This window comes from Suricata suricatta, chromosome 2 (genome assembly GCF_006229205.1).
Source record: "Suricata suricatta isolate VVHF042 chromosome 2, meerkat_22Aug2017_6uvM2_HiC, whole genome shotgun sequence".
NCBI classification, from domain to species: domain Eukaryota; kingdom Metazoa; phylum Chordata; class Mammalia; order Carnivora; family Herpestidae; genus Suricata; species Suricata suricatta.
The window spans coordinates 13,675,061-13,695,940 of record NC_043701.1 but is presented as its reverse complement, the minus strand read 5'-3'; the positions used below and the strand labels follow the sequence as shown (position 1 = coordinate 13,695,940).

General features: G+C 39.2%; 1 protein-coding gene across 2 annotated transcripts in view; it reads right to left on the bottom strand.

The window, feature by feature from the left end:
* KDM7A (lysine demethylase 7A) overlaps positions 1-20,880 on the bottom strand; it is a 97,240-nt gene that overhangs the window by 25,909 nt on the left and 50,451 nt on the right. Inside the window, exons 2-9 of one of the 2 annotated variants that reach the window (XM_029922675.1) lie at positions 19,992-20,077; positions 14,616-14,733; positions 10,976-11,136; positions 9,021-9,162; positions 8,530-8,716; positions 7,152-7,314; positions 3,607-3,694; positions 2,230-2,336 (exon numbers count right to left, since the gene is read on the bottom strand). In XM_029922675.1, the coding sequence (XP_029778535.1) occupies positions 2,230-2,336; positions 3,607-3,694; positions 7,152-7,314; positions 8,530-8,716; positions 9,021-9,162; positions 10,976-11,136; positions 14,616-14,733; positions 19,992-20,077 (1,052 nt within the window). Of the gene's footprint in view, positions 1-2,229; positions 2,337-3,606; positions 3,695-7,151; positions 7,315-8,529; positions 8,717-9,020; positions 9,163-10,975; positions 11,137-14,615; positions 14,734-19,991; positions 20,078-20,880 lie in introns of those variants that run through there. The other variant, XM_029922678.1, reaches the window with a different exon arrangement.

Sequence of the window (20,880 nt, the reverse complement as noted above, 5' to 3'; positions counted from 1 at the left end):
GGGAGTGATGGGAAAAAGAACTGGACATTTCAAAGGTCCTGGCAAGGCTGTTTATGCTCACAGGTGACCCAGGTGAGCCTTGCAATTACTCCAACTGTTAAGATCGTGTGTGTGTATGCAGTGTGTGGTCTACACAGGCATGACAGCTACAGGCATGACATACTTCATGACTGTAAAGGTAAACACCACACACGCGTGCATGTACCTGGGCCCCCTCATACCTTTTCAAGTCTTTAAACCGAAGTAATTATTTAAAACTCACACAAAAGATAATCTATTATATTTATATGTCTAAAATTTGGGTAAGATAAAACAAAAACAAAAGGTTTTACTTCTGTCCAGTGGCTAATTTACTTATACAAGTCCAAAATTAGCTCATTGCTTTATTATTACTGACACTAAACACAATCAAGTTTCATACAATCTCTCCTCATTTTACCCATCACATAAGCCTTGTGACAGTCTGAGAGCTGGTAAGTAATGGGCCACAACGGCAAGTTAAAAGGTCAGGGATGAAAGAACATAATGTCGGGGAACCAGACCACCGTTCCTGCTTCCAGGATGAATGCCTAGGGCCACGGGCACTTGGTACCATGGCCACTTTACCCTAGCCTTAGTGGGATTTGACTGACTCACTACTATTGCTAGGTACCCAATCCCATACGGATCCTGTACTGATGAAATGAAAATAGTTAAAAACTTGGCCTACCAATATCCTCTTATAGTTAATCTTTTTAAGTCTTTACTGTATAGGGTCATGTTTTCAATCAGACCTCAATATTTCTGAACTCTCAATGGCCTAAGACAAAGGCTAAGTCATTATTCTAAACAATTTGCTGTTTGTAGGTGCAAGAGGAACAGCAAGATTTTGTCTTTCAGATAGATTTTTTAATTTGTTCTAAAAGGCTGACTGATCAACATCTCTTGGACACTAGGAAAAAACATCACTTGAGGCACCTGGGTGACTCAACCAGTTAAGCGTCTGACTTTGGCTCAGGTCATGATCTTGCAGTCCGCAGGTTTGAGCCTCGCACTGGGCTCTCTGCTATCAGCATGGAGCCCGCTTTGGATCCTTTGTCCCCCTCTCTCTCTGCCCCTCTGCTTGCATTCTCTTTCTCTCACTCTCAAGTAAATGAACATTTTAAAAAAAGGAAAAAAAAAGGAAAAGGACCACTCCAGGGCTGGGTGTATGTTAGTGAGAAAAGGAAAAAGGCTCTGAACTTTCTGAGTACTGAACTGCCAATCTCTTATCTCTTATCAGGGTTTTATTTCCAAAAAAACAAGGACATTTATAAATATTTTTAGAAAAAGTTTTAACATTTATTTATTATTGAGAGACAGAGAAAGACAGATCATGAGCTGGGGAGGTGCAAAGAGGGGGAGACACAGAATCTGAAGCAAGTTCCAGGCCCCAAGCAGTCAGCACAGAGTCCCAACACAGGGCTCAAACTCACCAACAGTGAGATCATGACCTGATCCAAAGTCAGACACTTAACCAACCGGGCCACCCAGGTGCCCCTAAGTTTTTTTTACCATGTATTTATTTTTGAGAGAGCATGAGCAGGGAGGGGCAGAGAGGGGGAGACACAGAATCTAAAGCAGCTCCAAGCTCTGAGCTTTCAACACTGAGCCCAACTCGGGGCCTGAACCCACGAACTGTGAGATCATAACCTGAGCTGAAGTCAGAGGCTCAATCAACTGAGCCACCTACGTGCCCCCAGTGGCTTCTAAGTTTAAATAAAAGAATTTCCCCTTCCCCAAAAAGCATTTTCTTCAACAACAGACTCATAGCTTGACATTCAGTTGTTTTGCGCCGACTGGTGCCTTAACCTGGCCAGCCTAATCATCATAAAGGCAATGAAACCGGCACTACCTGATTCTCTTAGGACATAAAAAACTCACACTACAGTAACAGCTTAAACTTCATTTTTGTGAGGGAGGCCGTTTTACATGCCTAACAATATGTGCAAGCTACTAGAGTCCAAGGTGAAATGAACATTTTTCAGTATAACCTGTGCTGTTCTGATATAGCTCTTCGTATGCCTGATTTTTAAGGCCAAGGACCAGAGACTCCCATTTGTTAAAAAGGTTCTTGGCAGGGGGAAACTGTGCATTTAAAAAGCCAAATAGGGACAACAGTTACACCATAAGAAAAAAGGGCCTTTCTATCAGCGGCTTTTAGTGGAATTTACAAACATCATACATCATAATGTGCAAATTATTAATTACCTTTCAAGGTTTCCAGCAAATTTTTGGCTACGAACCAACATATGGCTTCAAAGAAAGGGAATTTGAAAAGATCTGGTGTTTTTAGCCGTTTTTCCATCTCATAACACCTAAATAAAATTTGAAGAAACTTAGTATTAATGTTAGCATTTCAAAGTTAAATGAAGGCAATCAACTCAAGGGAAATAGCAGCAAGCCGGCCACGGCAGATAAGCCCCGTCAAACAGTGTGGATTACCGAGCACCGCCAACATGTGGGTAAGATGAACTGCGATCTGATCCAGGTCTGACCTTAACAAATCTGACAGTACACTGCTGAAGAATCACACTGGTCTTCCAGAAGATCAGAACCGTGGGATTTGTATCCTAGTTTTAGCAGAAAGAATTTTATAAGGGTTCCACCGTAATAAGTAAAATAGTATGCTTAGAAGAGAGTTCCCTGAGTTGGACAACACTGCTACACCCACTCAGGGAGTTTTCTTTAGGCTCTACTAAGCATTCAGGTTCAAGGACACAATCGGGAAGAAGACAGAAACCACAACTGTCACAGTGTCAGTCTTCCGTGGGAGTCCTGGCAGCTGTCCATACAGCCAGGAGCCACCTTTCCCCCAGGGACAGTTCAGGTAAAGAAACAAGATTCACATCTGACAGGTGTGTAAGGTGCCCTGGCTTATTAGAGCTTCCTGCACTGTAAGAGTCAATATTTCTTGTAAAAACTCCACAGACACACAGCTTCCTAGGTTCCCCAGGGGCATGCCAAATTACAGGAGTCCCCACTTTCAGGAAAGCCCAAAGATATGGCTTCCTACCAGGTATGTCCCCCAGCCCTGATGCAGTTCATCAACCAGAAATCATCTTACCGTAAGCCGTGAGTGTAGCCTGGTAACATTCTACTGGCTACCAAGGGGAACAGAGTTATTGAAAGGTCAAATTCTCAGGAGGGGAAACCGCTGTGACTCCTTTACCCACAGCAAAAGTAAAACAGCTGTTCAGCAACACTAACTGAGAATTACTTGCCCGCAGCACCAGGTCACACCTGAGTCTGCGGGGCTCGTTCATTTTCCTTACTGTAAAAACAGTCAAAGAAGAGGGCCCACGTATTTTTACAATATTTTGAAATTCATCGATATATTTAGTCTCAAACTGGAATAAATGATTCTTTGATTCCTTTTGTTTTTAGAGGTGAAGTGCATCAAGGAAGCTTCCTGACAAAATTTTAAGATAATACATTTGTTTAAAGGTCCTATTCCAAATAATTTCTCAGGACCGCTCCGTGAAATCTCAATTAAAATGTATTGCTGAATTTATTTTTTTGAAACTTTAAAACGACGTCCTATTTAAGTAAAAACAAAAGATCCTTTAAATTACTGATGATACAAACCTGAGCTGCATGCCAATGTTAAGGTTGTGCAGAAAGTTCCCTCCAAAAGCCATACAGTCCTGAGAGGTGAGCACAGCATGAATCCACCCTGAAATAGTTAAAATGACATAAACCAGTGTTCCTTCAACATTTAAACCAAACAAATGTGCTATCTACCTAGGAGACGAGAAACTCAAAATCTCAATATCAGTTTACTTCATACTGCACCCAAGCTAGAAAGTTAATGGCGATTATAATCTACAGATACATTCATTCAAGTATCTATTAAATGCCTATTATACGCCAGACTCCGTCCTGAGTTGGAGGAAACAAACATATCGATCCAATCAAACAAAATCATGGTAAGGATAGCTGATGGTTTTTGTGGTTGTTGCCATTTTCGTTTTTCAGTTTAAAAACACAACCCAACTTCACGTTGAAGATTTTACTCTGACAGTAGTCAAACGTGGGTAGAATGCGCTGAGCACATGTCTTTTAAATGAACATGAGCCCGGCTGAGCACTTCCCTTCTCTAGTGTCATCCTGAAATGAGCCAGGCCTTAGGGACAGGACAGAGGAGCAAGAGTGGACTCGACTCGACTGGAGCTTGTGCGCTAAGAAGAAAAAGGCAGATCACCCACATTTCATTATGGAGGGTTATCGTCCAATAAATACAAATGTTGACAATCAAAATGAGGTCTTTTTCCCCATAAAAATGTTTCCAAAGAATCATTTCTAAGAGACGATGCCTAGCTTTTGAAAGAAATAAGCATGTGCTGAACATAAAACCTTTATATAAATATAAATATATACACATCTTTGCAAGTAAAACTCAGCTATTAAAATAGATCCCATTTTCTTTGTATTTTTTCATTTTTTGATCCCTCATTGTGCTGCAGCACAACATGGAAAAAACTCCTTTAAAGACTTTAAGGTAAGGTGTCCCTCTGTGTGCTCAGAGGCACACAGAGCCTTGAGCGTCACCCTGAAGTCACAAATTAGAAATGTTTGTCAGCTACGAATCCTATATATCAGTGGTTCTCCACAGAGGCAGCACTGCCTGTGAAGGATGTTTTGGGGAAGTTTGGAGAACTTTTTTTTGATTGTCTCAGGGATCAGGAGGCACTGCTGTCATTTCCTGAGCGAGAGCCAGGGATGCAACGAGCCGTCCCCTCCGGTAAGAAATCGTCCTGCACTAGTCAGGACTCTCTCCTGGGCACTCATATAGGTACGAAATCGGTCATTAACTGTTTAAGTCTAGAAACTATACGTCCATTATATGTGTAAACAGGGTATTTTTTGCACAGTTTGGCACAATCTTCCAGAAATACAACCTACTCTGTAAATTGAAGAAAACTATAGTTTGTTTGGAAGTTTATCAGTTGCCAGCTACCCTGGAAAAAAGCAACGGTCCCTCTGGTAATGGTTCTCAAAGTGTGGTCCCCAAACTAGCAGCATCAGCATCAACTGGGAACCAGTTAGAAATGCAAATTCTCACCCCCTATCCCAGATCTGCTAAACCAGAACTGCTGGGGGTGAGGCCTAGCCATCTGCAGTTTAACAAGCCCTCCAGGTGATTCTGATGCTCAGTTCGAGCATTAATGTACATACACTCAGTTCGAGAACCATTAATTAATGTACACCAATGCTAAAGAATTTTAGTTGCCGATCACATACTTGTCTGAACAGGCACATATAAAATAGTATTTTACTAAAAATTACTTTTCAATTTCTTCTTCCTATTCTAGTTAGATCACTACATCAAGTTTGGGGGAAAGTATTGGCATAAGAGGTTATATCATCAATGAATTTGAATTCAAGATTTTGAAGAGGGCATAACAAAATATTTGCTATAAAAGGGTGTCCTGGGAAGAGGACTTAAGGGAGGAGCTGAGCCCACTCACAATAAAAATATTGGCAGTTACCAAGATTTCTAAGTTCTGGCAGTTCTAGGCACTTATTCTTCATTTATTCAATATATATTTATTATTATATACACCAGAGGCCAGGCAACAAAGCAACCCCTGTGGTGACAGATCCTTGTGAACTCTGCAGCCATTAAGGAAGGTCACCCAAGTCAAGAAAAACGAAATTCTCAAAACCCCTGACTTGGGGGAGTCCATACCCTATATTCAGTCACAACTCAAAGTGACATACCTGATACCTATACTTGAGGCTATAGCTCAGGCCAGTATTCAATCCCTTCCCAGAGTCCCTCAAAATATACCCGCTGCCTCCAGAACGTGCCAGGACAGCAGCCCAGATTCTTACAGCAGGCTTGGCCTCTGACAGCAATGTAGAGCCAACTAGTTAAAATTGTCATCAAAATTTTTAAATTTTGTGGAAAGGACATTATAATGAACATATAAAGAAAGTGAAAAGATAAACCACACAATAGAAGAGTCACTTGCAAATCACGTATCTGGATATACCTAGATCATATATCTAGTATACAGAATATGTCAAGAACACTTACAACTCAACAATAAAAAGACAAATTACAAATAACTTAAAAATGGGCAAAGGATCTGAATAGACATTTCTCCAAAGAGATACAAATAGCCATATTAAGCACAAGAAAAAAGTTCAGCATCATTACTCATTAAGGAAATGAAAATCAAAACCATAATAAGATACCATTACTTCACACCTACCAGAACAGTGAAAATAAAAAAGATAATTACAGTGTCGGTAAAGATGTGGAGAAATTAGAACATGTGTACATTGCTGGTGGGAATGTAAAATGGTAGAACCATCTGGAAAACAGTTTAGCAGTTCCTCAAAAAGTTAAACGTCATAAACTGCTCGACCCCACAATTCAATTACTAGGTCTATATATAATCAAGAGAAATGAAAACATACCTCCACACAAAAACTCCATATAAATGTTCAAAGCATCACTATTCATAATAGCCAAAAGGTGGAAACAACCCAATGTCCATCAGCTGACAAATGGATAAACAAAATGTGGTATATCTATACAGTGGCATATCATTTGTCCATTAAAAAGTAACAAAGCACTCATCTGTGCTACAACATGGATGAGCCTAGTACATCATGCTAACTAAAGGAAGCTAGATACAAAAGGCCATGTACCCCACATTTATGAAATGTCTAGAACAGGCAAATCCAGAGAGACAGGAAGCACAATTAAGTGGTTGCCAGGGGCTCAGAGGAGGGGGAATGGGAAATGACAACTAATTGGTACAGGGTTTCTTTTTGAGGTGATGAAATGTTCTGGAAGTGGTATGGGTCACAACTTTGTTAATCTGTAAAAAAAACCACTTACTCTTATATGTTAAAAGGATAAATATTATGGTTTGTGAACTGTATCCAAATAAAAATTAAAATGAAAACAAATGACATGAAACACCATTCTGAACAGGTCCTGACTACAAGAGAAGCCCTCTAGGGGACACAGCAGTGGAAAGTCTACGATCAGAATTCTCTCTCAGGCCTTGCAAAGCTACTTTTCAAGCATGTTAAAGCCAAAGGTTCTAATAAAAAGCCAGCTCTGCGTGACTGAGTATCAACCATGGGGTGCGAAAACGGGATTAAAGCCTTACCTGTGGGAACAAATAAGGTATGTCCCTGCTTTACCACACATTTGTAGCATTTATCCACCTTATCTCCAAAGAACACCTCACTCTGGGTCACAGATGAACTCCAAGACTCATAGAGTGCCAAGTTTTCATCTGTTGGCTTTATCAAATAGAAAATCTTCTCACCCTAGAAGGAAGTAATCACACTATTTTTGAAGACCAAAAAAAAAGGTGCCATTCTTAAGACGGCCTGCACTGATGTCATTTTCCAGTACAACGATCTCAGTTAAATTACATAATTATCTGATTGTTTTAGGCTCAAAAGGACATCTTTCACAAACCTGATCAATAGGTCTTGCCCTTAATAAGCATCTTCACAAAAGCCAAAGCTACCCCCCACCCCCACCCCTCAAAATACGACCAGAAGTCAGTAAGACAGCATCAGAGAAGCAGTTAGAAGAGAGGAAGGTAAAGAATCACAAACATCTCCCTGATCTCATTTTCAAAGTATGTAAGTAAATACGTGTTAACAGGCCCAGGTCACAGACAGTCATCTCTGCAAACTCTGCCCTGTAAGAGCTACAATATGATTATTTTTAAAGGTCTGTAAATATACTTCCTTTCACCAACTAACCGTTTGCCTCCTCACAGAGAAGAGGAATAGAATTTCAAGGACACAGCATCAAACCCAGTCCAGAGCAGCATGGACACACGGGCATTGTACACAGTGAAGATCTGGTTCTGGACCAGCACTGTCCGACAGGACTTTGTGTGACAGTGGAAATGTTCTTATCTGTGCTAGCCAATACACGAGTCCTAAGCTGCATGTGGCTGGTGAGCACGTGAAATGTGGCTAGGGCGAATAAGGAAGTGAATTTTAAATTGTATTTAATTACATTTACTTAAATTTAGCCACATGTGGCCAGTGGCTACTGTGCCAAATAATGCAATTCTAGCTAAAGCAAGGTGAATGTAAGCTGCCAAGAAGAATTAGCAGTTTTGTGGGCAGTCCTGATTTATCCACCTAGCTGTCCTGGCCTACCCTTAAGGTCAGAAGCAATTATTACTGTAAGTTTGCTATAATTAGGTATTTGATTCACGGATTAACTGATCATTGACTAGGAGAAAGCGGAAACAAGGAGACAAAAGACTAAAAGAGACCAATTTATAAGATGGGGACAAAAAAAGGAATCTAAATATAAATTAAAGACTCATAGCAGCCCCTCCGTTACTCGAGATTTTGAAAACAACATAATGCTTAAAGGTAAAATGGTAGATCCTACTTAAAAAGTACAAAACTTCCTTCTTTGCAGATGTCATTCACAGCAAATGAATGCACTCCTGGAAAAACAGGATCATGTGTTCCTGTCAGTAAGAGGACAAGGAAATATCCCAATCTTACCCAGAGGACATGGTACCAAACTGAAGTTCCACCAAAGTCAATGTGGAAATCTGTGTAGCTGTCTTGAACGCCCATTAAACAATATTTCTGAACAAATGGCTTGGGAAAAACTGAATCATCTGGCCAATAATTTTCCACCCAGGACAGTTTTCTGGCTATATCAGGGACCTCCACCAATTCAGACATCCTTTAAAAAAACAAGCACACATATATACATATACCCACGTCATGCGAATGAGAGGTTCTTAAAACTTCATCCCCCATCTCAACCCAAACCAAGAAATTAACAAACTCAAGGCTAACACCAATAAAGTTTAAAATTCATCATATTTCTAAATATTCTCTGTGTGCACCAAAGCAAAATGTACAACATTGCTATCACTGGACCACTTCAGAAGTCATAATTATAGTTCTTACTAAAATAAACATATCATTTAACTACATTTGGCTAACACTGAGAAGACTAAACCAAAATGTCCAGAACTACTCACTTGGTATCTGAAAATTCAAGGCTGATCACATTTAACACTTTTGGTCTGTCAGGATTCATGAAGTATTTAGCAAAATTATGAAGTGTCATTTTGCTATCCGCCTGCCTTGCCACATCAATGACGTCTATCACTTTGTCACCACCTGCAGAGAAAAATTACAGTCTTTATTATCAGGCTTAAGAGTTACATCAATAGATGCCCTAAACAAAAATATTTAAAATACCGTTATTTACTTCAACCAGCTATAAAACTATATAGCCTAGACAAAGATTCTGCCTGCATTCTTACTTTTTAAGTCCAACTGGGACTTTTGAAAAAGGGGGCAGCTTTTGAGGGAAAGAATAAAGCAATGAAGACAGAGTTACTAATTAACACTGAGAGTGAAAAGTTTAATGTTTACAAAGTTTTCCATACACTAATGCTTCCTCATGTGCAGCTCGTCCCGACAAAAACGCAGTAGATGGTATGCACAAGCTGTGCCCCCACCCTGGTTCTCCATTTCCTCATGCATAAAATGAGCGGACTGACTTCTTCCTTCCTTCCCTACCTTCTGTGAGAAGTATCTTCTGTACGATTCTATCATTTAGAAAAACCAGTCAGTCTCTGTGGAATTAGCAAGCAAGGTAACCCCAACAAATTGTGCCTGCCAGGTAGTGTCTCCTCCTGTAACACTCTGCTTCAAGAAGAAAACCAGTGGTTAGGAAGCAAATGTCAGTTCTGCTAGTGCAAGAAGAGGAGTTCTGGATTGAGATGAACTTCTAACTTTCCTATAAAACCATGAGGCGTCGCTCGGACAGCACTGCGCTACCCCCGTGGGAAGCATCACCAGTTCTGCCATGTCCTACAGGACGAGTGCAATTCAAAACATGGCAATAATTGATCTGAAAAAGAATTCAAATAGATGCCATTTTCTTACTTTAATATACCTTTATATTAAAGTATTGACTAGTAGACTTTATTTTATACTTAAACGGCACTACGATTCTGTTAACTGAGGCATCTCGCAGTGCTAAAAAGGAAGCTAGCTAGTCGCTTGAGTATTTGTTCCTGTACTCACAGGACACTAGTCACTGAGTTTACGGTGCTATTTACGCAAACAGGTTCAGGTTAAACCGCAGCCTCAACCCCTGATTCATCAAATAACTCAAAATTGGCTGAATGTGAAGTCATGACATTTAACCAGGTTTACTCAGTGAAACAGTTATCAATGAGAACTGTCAACCAGCAGCTCAATAAAAGTACAAGTCCTCAGACATCTCAGACGCAGGAGATAATGCATCACAGTACATGTATAGCTCTGAGTCGACGGAGATTTGAGATCTAACCCTCAAAAAATCTCTATCTACAGCTGACAAGGAATGAGACCTACATAGAGTCCATTTGTCTATAAATAGCATGATGAGAAGGAACAAAAGGGCTGAAAATGTCAAGAAGATGGCAAGACATAAATGGTTTCCCCCTGTTTCTTATGCCTTTCTGGGCCTTGACATCAAAAATGGAGTCCAGACATCATGCAGTGGCAATAGCATCAAGTCAACCAGGCTTGAAAATGGTCTCCTCTTTGTTCCAGTCTTTCTCCACATACAGGAGGTCACTACACCAGGACCCAGAGATTCCTCTCTGAATGAACCCATCCAGTTTCCCTGGGTCTTCTTAGCATTTATAGTTACACCTCAGTTACAGTTTTTCCTAAGCAAGTACCAGAAAATTTGATGACCAAAAAACAAAGCAGCCTGAATAAATAAGAATAGATACATTGTTTCATTTTGTTTTCCAATTGTAGGTCTGCTGAGAATAAACAGTTTTCAACGTAAGTGATACTGAATTTCACTTTTCCTGACCCAGAAAGCTGAACTAAATTAACATCTCCCCACTCAACTTCTCATGCTCTTAGGACAATACCACTATTACTTTTACTGCCTCTTCCCAAGTACTTAAAGGAATCAAGTGCGTACCTACATAGCGTTCCACATCCATGACAGAAAAAGCAGGTGGAGGGAGCCTGAGTCCCAGGTCATCTAATTTGGGGACCATAATAGGAACTTCAAATCCATGTTTCTCCAAGTATCTTTGTGTCAGCTGGCTGCCATGCATCTTCACAATGATTTCATCAGCACTAAGGAAAACACGAGTAAAATGTCATTTTGTTGTTCAGTTCAGTTTTAAAAAATAGTCTAGAAATGGGTTAATTCATATACTACATTGTTGTCCATATCAGCAGTTCTCAACCTGTCATACCCAATTCTCCTCTCTATAAAAATGCTTTACAAATTCCCTTTCACTATCCGAAATTAAAATTGGTTATTAGTTCAATACATATAATTGGAAAAATATACATGTTATTATATTAAATTCCTTCACTAAAATAAGAGAAAAAAATTGCAGCAAAATATATATTTCAAGATATAAATGTTTAGGAAAACTACACTAGAAGAGATAATATAATAATAGGTAGATTACAATTTGTTGTAATGAGTGGATGAATTTAAAAAAGTAGCTAGATCAGAAGCCCCTCAACACAAGTTGTATAGGAAATCAGAAGAGCAAAAGGGAAGGGGTACATCAGAATAAAACTTGGTGTCAGGATAAGTTAAACAGATCAGACTCTATCTGGCTATAAAAGTCTACACAAATATTTGTTAGACATCTCAAAGTCTCATGGCCATAGAAAACTTCTCTGCTGTCCTGCACAACAGAGGCTGACTAGCTCCCACGGTCCCTACCCACTGAGACAAATGTCCAAAATGAACTCCTGATTTAAATTATCTGTTACAACAAGTATGTCATAAGTGTCAGTAGGCAGTCACCTTAAGCCACTAAAAAAGGACAGTCACCCTTGCCCTCTCTGATGATTAACATGCCACAGGTATTACACTTACGTGGGCTTTGCCCCCTTTTCACTGTCATCTTTCTAACCATAAATTGAAGATCTCTTTAAGAGGATATTCTAGATTTTATCTCCCAATTGCTCCCAGAATGCAGCTGCCATCCATTCAAGTAAGTGCAACACTTGCATTATAGGTTAAAACACAAGAGTTTCCATTTACATGGCCAGACCTTAACTGTCTTGATGTCATCTGTGGCCCAGCCATCAAAGAGAAGACAGGAGGTACCAGTTCTCTGAATTACTGGGCTCTGCTCTGTCCACCTTCTCAGTAAGAAAAGGTCGGGTTGAGACTCCCCAAAATGAGACAGACTTTTTCTGAGTAGTCTTACATTTGGAGGGTGTAGATCTCCTTCATCAGACTCACTGAGTTCTGAACTACCTTTTACTTTCCCCAGAGTCTCTCTCCTTCCTCAATGTCTGAGAATCAAACATTCCCTTAAACTCCAATCTAAGGGAGAATTTCAAATCACTTGTGCTCCCTGATCTTTTTTTTTTAATGTTTGTTTATTTTTTGAGAGAGAGAGAGAGAGAGAGACAGAGTACAAGTGGGGAAGGGGCAGAGAGAGGGAGACACAGAATCTGAAGCAGGCTCCAGGCTCCAAGCTGTCAGCACAGAGCCTGACTCGGGGCTCAAACTCATGAACCGCGAGATCATGACCTGAACTGAAGTCAGACGTTAAACCAACTGAGCCACCCAAGCACCCCTCCCTAATCTTTAACATTTGGTGTTTTACTTCCCCTGGCGATCAAAAATACATAAATACAAGTGCTTAAAAATATAGGTTTTTAAAAAACCTATTAAAATCTATTATTTGCAAGAGAAAAAAACTGGTGACAAGTTAAACATACACCATAGATGTTAAGTAAATTATGGCAAATATACACAACTGCATACTACATAGCAGTTAAGGAGGGAGGTTAATGTTTTACACAAAGGGAAAGACACAAATGAAATAGAATTAAAAAAGTAAGCTGCATATCATCTGCATAACATAACCCCATTTTTAAAAAATTAGATGCATATATATTTATACATCCATACATCTATATACATAAATGTTTTATTTCTAAGTTTATTTATTTTAGGAGAGAGAGCACACACGCACATGAGCTGGGGAGGGGCAGAATTCCAAACAGGCTCCACACCATCAGTGCAGAGCCTGACACAGGGCTCGAACCCACAAACCAGGAGATCATGACCTGAGCCAAGATCAAGGGTCAGAGGCCTAACCAACTAAGCCACCCAGGCGCTCCTATACATACATATCTTAAATGTAATTATGTAGACAAGTACCCCAAAAGGCTTACACTAAGTCTTAAAATGGAAAAGGAGAAAGATAATCCACTGACTTTATCTTATACACCTCTGTGTTAATCAGATCAAGTATGTATAATTTAATTATTGTCACTCTCTGGTTTTAAATGATGTGAAGGTTTATGGAGTTAAACAAAAGAAAACCAAAGACCTTTACTTAATGGTAATTACAGCTTAGACATCTGTGGCCATCTCTATAACCTGCTGTCGTTTGTGATTACTCTGGCAGAGAAGCCAGAAACACTGCCAGACCAGGATTTTTAACACTATTCTTTTGGGTCACAAACTTTTTAAAAAGAAAATAAAAGCTATGGCTCCTCTTCCTGAAAAATGCACCTTCACATACTGACACTGAACTGTTTATAAGGTTTTGAGAAACTCGCATGCTTCTCTGAAGCCAGTCCGTAGACCCAGGCTGGAAACTCTGGCCCTAGACTCCAAACCGATCAAAGAAAACAAACATTCCTCTAACCCCTTTGAAACTGAGAAAAGAGAAATGTTGAGACTAGGACCTTTAATATCACAAAAGTCATGTGGAAGCCCCTGTGGAAAGTCAGTAGACCTGAGGAAGCCAACACAAGGCATGTCAATTCTAGGTTTCTGTTTAAGGGTTAAGGGGAAGGGGGACAGACAGGAATGTAAAGGCTGTGAGGAAACATGAAGGGTTTTATAGTCAGAGGATCTGAAATAATTCCATAATAGGCTGCACGTGATGTTGTGATTTAAATTTAAATTGTGCTTCCCCTCTTTAACAAGCCTGGATATGATCTTGTGTAAAAAGCTATTAAGCATTATCACTTTAAATAGATGTCAGGCAGCGAGCAGGAAATGATCTAAATTAGCATGATTCAAAGCTGGATCATACTTTTGACTCTCTTTGAGCCACAAATAAGTCATACACTTTTCCATTATCTTTGAAAAATCAAGAAGCCCAGTCCTGGTGCCCCCAGAGAGGCTGGGCAATGGTTATGCGTCCCTCTAGTAGACCTACGGTAGAGAGAGAGAGATGAAAACACCCTAAGAAAAACACCCCCAAGTTTGAAAATCAGAAGAGATGAGGTAAAAGGGAAAGAGAAGCAGCAGCTACACAGCAGAAGGAACCCACTACCAGGCTTAGTGTGTTTCAGATTTTCTGGACAGAGATCAACAGTGAATATATCTTTACAAGGTGACCCAGTACACATAGAAAACACAATTGTTCGTGAAGCTGTGCTTATTTAGTCCTATGAATTACAATGTGCCAATATTTTCTATTTCATTTTATAAAGAAAAAAAAGGTAAAAATTTGAGAATAATGGGGTTGCAACCTGAAGATCGAAAACACTGCTTCAGATAATGTCACTCTACTAGGTCACCCTCTCCAACTGTCCCTGGTCACCACAAGTTTCCATACCTTGGGAAGACTCGAGAACGTAACTCCTGGACAAAAGTCCTGGTCCCAGCCTGCACTGGTTTGGAGCCGTCATCAGTTTCGGTGTAATCATGCCTGTGCCAGTTCCTCCTCTTTTTCACTGGGTTTTCAGAAGATTAAAAAAAGAAAACAGTTTTCATAACTGGCGATACCATGTACTTTCTAAAAGTTATATTCTATGTAATCAGAAATAACAACTATTTAGGTACAAAAGCACTCGCTTTTTAATGCATTTCCAGGCTGAAGAGGTAAACTTTACTTTGTGTAATGCTGCAATTACAGGCAATTAACTGTGGATTTTTAAAAATCTACTTTTTATTTCAAAAATGTTTTAAATTAAATCAACAAATTCAAATTAGTAGGTAGAGCCCATTATAACAGCCACATTTACACATACTATAAAATATCGTAATTATTTTAAGTCATGATTTTCACTAGACCATTAAGTCATAATTTTTTTTAATGTTTCTTTATTTTTTGAGGCAGTCAGAGACAGCATGAGCAAGGGAAAGGCAGAGAGAGGTGACCCAGAATCTGAAGCAGGTTCCAGGTTCCGAGCTGTCAGCACAGAGCCCAACGCGGGGCTCAAACTCACAAACTGCGAGATCACAACATGAGCTGAAGTTGGCCACTTAACCAACCGAGCCACCGAGGTGCCCCAGCCATAATATGGTTTTTACGGATCATCCAAGTCATCCTCTCAGGATAGGGCCTTTGATCCCACATTGGAAATTTATTCCAACAACATGGCTGCTTTCTCTTTTATAGCAAGAGTAGTCCCAAAATAAGCATGCTTACACCACTACAAAGCAAGAGCAGGCAGCTGCATCATAATAAAGGAAAACAAGAGGAAGGTCAGAACAAATAACTTTATGATTGGTTCTAATGCTAAGATCTTGTGATGCTACAGCACTGGATGGCTACAAGAGCCATAGCAATCAAAATCAGTAGACTTGGATTTGACTCCTAGATCAGCCATATCTTACTCCACAACCTTGGGCAAGTCCCGGAACACAACTGGGTCCAGTTTTCTCAAGTGGAAACAAAGGAAGGAGTGCTGTGTTTTCATAAAATTTTTTTATGTTTTTTTTAATTTATTTTTGAGAGACAGAGACAGCGCGAGCAGGGAGGGTCAGAGAGAGAGGGAGATACAGAATCTGAAGCAGGCTCCAGGCTCTGAGCTAGCTGTCAGCACAGAGACCGACTCAGGACTCGATCCCACGAACTGTGAGATCATGACCTGAGCCAAAGCTGGACGCTTAACCGACTGAGCCACCCATGCACCCCTGGAATGCTGTGTTTCAAACTGTGTTGAGAAACACTTGATAAAGTGGAAGATGGAGAGGAGGCCGAAAAAGGAACTCTGGACCTCACTCTGCTTTCTACCAGGGCAGCACCAGAAATATCTCTTTTGTTGCTATCAATGTACGATGTCAATTTTCTATCTCTTTTTTTAAGCTTGAAAATCACTTTTAAGCCTAAAACCTTCATGATTCGGGAAAGGTGCTGAAGTCTGCAACTAGCCCAGAATGCATAAAGAAAAAAAACAAAGACAGATAGATACACGAATAGACAGTGGAACAGTTACACAGACTGTGATAAAGCAAATAACGTAAAATGTTAATAATAGAGTCCTAGATGGTGAATTTGGAGGTACTTCCTGCAAAATTCTTTCAACTTTTCCTGTATGTTAGAACAATGTCATAATAAAAAATGGGGGGGGGGGGCAACTCTATGAATCTAAGTTATTTTAAACCTGTACCTTACAAAGATCATCATAATAAAATAATACTGGATCCTCATATGGATAAGGCGAAATCACACTAAATTACCAATACGGGAGGAAACCAGGCTTATTCATATCTGAAAGTTTAAAATAAGATTCCCAAGTAATTCATGGCAGTCAGACCCTCAACATAGAGAAAAGTAAGTCCCATTTTTTTAAAGTCTCATGAGAAAAACTCAGAATCTTAAAACAACCTTCTTAGAAAATACTATTCAGATAACCTTCATATGATATTTTTCTCACTGAAATCGCTTATAAAATTGAAGGGTGTTTCACTTCAGACTTCTGTTTTACATATGCATAGATTCATAACCCCATTTTATTTTCAACTGGGATGATATTCATCCTGTTTACCTTTCTTATTCTATCAGGAGCATTTTGTCATTAAATATTCAAAAGCAATTTAAAGGCAGCCTAGAATTTTAAGATGTAGATGTAAATGCATCATTTTATAATCCTTTTTCTGATTCTTAAGCACTTAGCTCATTCTGAATCTTTCTTCAAACAAAGTTAAGATTAATATTCATATACATCAATCTGTTTCCCTCATTAATTCCTTAGGATAAATTCCTAGAAATGCTAGAAGAAAGATTTAGTATTATGAAGACACTACCTCCAGAAAAGCGGCAAGTGACCCATATTCTTAGCAGTGTCCATAAGCACCAGTTTAAAACTCTCATTTAAAAAAAGAAAAAGAAAAAGCTGCCCATTTGATAAGTATTGCATTGTTTTAATTTTCATTTCTGCACAACAGATTAGACTTAGAACAGAGCTGGGACTGGACAGCTATGGGCTCAAACCCCAGCTCCACTGAATAGCTACGCGAAAGAGCTAGTTAGATAATTTTTCTCACATCAAGGTATTACAGATATCAAGAGAAATAAGAGAGGTCAAGTTCTTCTCAGCACAGTGTCCTGGGCATCCCATAAGCTGCCAATTACTTCTTCCTTTTACATAAGCAGACTTGCATGATGTTAACAGAAGGCTATAAATGTTCTGTTAGGCCAACATGCTTAACACATAAAATCAGCCACTGCAAGATGCTGAGTATCTGGGGGGGGAAAGAATATTCTAATAGTGGTCCTAAGGAGAGAAAATTTTGAGTTTGGCTTCCATGTGCCAGAGGAACACTGGGATATGTGTTTAATATTGGGCTTTTTTGATACTTGCCCTTGAACAGAATTCTTGATTCCTATTAAAAGGGTCAAGTCTAAATTCACTGTACCAAATGGGTATTACACTAATAGTATGTAAGAATTCATAGGGAATTCGAAGAAGACAGAAGCCTTAGGTAGTCAGCAAGAGAGGCTTAACAGCAGAAGGAAAGGGGACAAAAGGGATGACCCAAGTTGAGGGTGGAGGGTGAGGGGGTGGGAAAAGTGAGCCTTAGATCAAGATAAAACAAATTACTGGATCTTGGGCATTTTCCCTGTGGGTATTCAGAGTTGGACTCTTGCCCAGAAGATGACCAATGCCTGATCTTATGTTATTCCACGGTGAGGAGCACAGAGGCCGGGGCCAGGCAGCAGTCAGGCTCCTCTCTGAAGCATCGTTATTCAAAATGCAGGTCGCGATCCATTATGGATTGTGAAATCAATTTAGTGAGCATGACAAGCTTTTTAAAAAATTAAATGACATAGGGAAAATACAGTACATCACATATCATAGTAACCCACTTGGTATTTCATAGAAATTAAATTTAAATTATTTCATTTTTGGATTACACACTTAAATTTTAAACTAAAACTGTTATAAATTTTAGTTCTGTATCCTTTCTTGAAATAACAACCCAGTATTATTTATTTCTTCTAAGAATTATACTTGGTCAAAAATTATTCCAAGTTTATATGCCACATATTTCACTGCTACACAAAATAAGAACCTTTGAAAACATTTATGACAATAAATTGGTCAGTTACACTAACAGTTCTACCAATGTGCTAACCTCAGATTTTATACTGTGTAACTAATAAAATGGATAACCTGTAGATTACAAGGAAATATTTTAATATATTCTTACAGCTTAAATTCTTAAATCTCTTACAAAGAAACTAGATATATTACTAATATTTCTAACAGATAAGCAGTCAGTTGCTAATAAATCCCTCTTAAATAACTACTTGCCCACAACTTCAGAAAAAAATTTCTATTCGAAAAAAATACTAGGAAAAAAGCTGCATTTAAAATAACGAGGTTGGATAGATTACCTATTCTCTCACTCAAGTGTGTATCAAAGTATGTTCAGGAAAAGATTTCTTTCCACTACACATTAAGCCTCATTTTTCCCTTTAGTCTTAGGAACACAAAAATGCTAGTTTGTAGTCGATTTTTCTTAATGTTTTATTATTTTTTGAGAGAGAGAGAGAGAAAGTGTGAGCAGGGGAGGGTCAGAGAGAGAGGGAGACACAGAATCCGAAGACAGCTCCGGCTTCTGAGCTAGCTGTCAGCACAGAGCCTGATGCAGGGCTTGAACCCACAAACCGTGAGATTATGACCTGAGCCGAAGTCAGACACTTAACCAACTGAGCCACCCTGGCGCCCCTGTAATCGAAATTTTTTAAAAAAGTTATAACATCCTTCAAAACCTTTTATCCCTACTTTCCATCTGCACAATGACAATTAACATTCCCATCTGTTCTTCTGAAGCATCTGTGAAATACCATCTGGAGTGAGCGAGACACTGGTGCAGCCCAGGGGATGGCCTCCCTGCCCAGGTCCCACCCGCAGGCAGAAGAGTGCAGGCAGCCGCCTGGCCTGGCCTCGGTCTTCCTCAGAATGGTGCTGGGCAGGGGTGTGGTTTCAAGTTGGGCAGGACTCTAGGCCACACTCAAACTCATGACCAAATTCCGGAAACAGAAGTAATATTTTAGCATATGGGTGCTCTAATTTTCTCCTAAAAATCTCCTATAATTAAAATTTTTCCAAATATAATGCATGTGTGTGCATTAAAGTCTTAAACTGCACACTGTCCCAAATATTACCAAAAGGGTTTTTTTATTTATAAAGAGATAAAAACAGTGGAAATCAGTTTCCAAAATTAGCACTTTTTCACATTTTTCAAATTGAAAACTTTAGATATATGTCCTTGAGTCTAAGGGCTTTGCACAGGCAATTAAGAATAATAAGGCTTTTTTCATTAACTCTTTTTGACTTATGAATAAGTTATTCAATAATTCAGATAGAAAGTGCATTCTCAGTATCTTCAGAAAAATACTCTCTATAGTTCTTGGTGGATGTAACGTAACTACTTGAAAGCATTATTAAAATATTGTCATGTACACATTAAATTCTTTTTCTTTTTTAATGTTTATTTATTTATTTTCAGAGAGAGAGCATGCAAGCATGAGTGGAGGAGGGGCAGAAAGAGAGAGAGAGAGAGAGGGAGAGAGAGAGAATCCCAAACAGGCTCTACGCTATCAGTGCAGAGGCCGAAACAAGGCTCGAACCCATGAACCATGAGATGATGACCTGGCCTAAATCAAGAGTCGGACACTCAACTGACTGAGCCATCCAGGCTCTCTGTACACATTAAATTCTAAACTTCAGTTTTTATTTAAGCTTCTAGTACTTACTCAAGGAGGAACCATGTAGAACTGCACAGTTGGGACAGTGATAAAGGTCAATGTCAACAGCATGATGTTCTTCTACACCAACACAGCTAAGAAAGAAAAACAGAGTCAATATGTAAATAAGTTGAAAATATTTACTTAATTATAAGAGATGGTTAGAATTTAGCTGCAAAAAAATCTCACCAGTGAATTCTGTAGATTACAGAAATATAAGCACAGGTAAATTTTATTCTCTTCCCTACACACTTACTAAATAATTATGGGGCAAAAATATTCCCAAATACATGGGAAATGATTCACCATTAACAGTAGAGACATCAGAAGTGATATAATTACAGGCCATAAGACCTCAACCATTATGTAAATATCACCTAGTGTGGATTCAATGTTTGTATCTCCCCGCAAAGTTCACATGCTAAAGCTTTAACCCCTCCCTGGGACTGTATTTGGAGACAGGGCCTCTAAAGAAGTAATGAAGACTGAATGAGGTCAAAGGGTGGGGCCCTGATGCAACCTGAGAGCTCTCATGCTCTCTCTCTTCTCTTCCTCTTCCTTCCCTCCTACATTCTAGCATTCTATTAACCTAGCATTTAGTATTCAGTTAAAATATATTTCAAGAAGGAGGGGGGAGAAGGATTTATAGTGATCCAAAACCTGAGAGTTCACCTCCAGCTAACCCACAACACAGGAAATGCAAAGGTACTTCTGGTGGACGGGAGATGATCACAGAGAAGTCTGGATGCAAGAAAAAAGTGAAAAGCTAAAAAAAGTAATAAATATATGGGTTAATTTTCATGGATACTCACTACAGAAAATAATGTCATATGAGATTTAAAAATATATAAAGAACTAAATCACATGACAACAACATTTGAGTAACGGGAGGACAAAC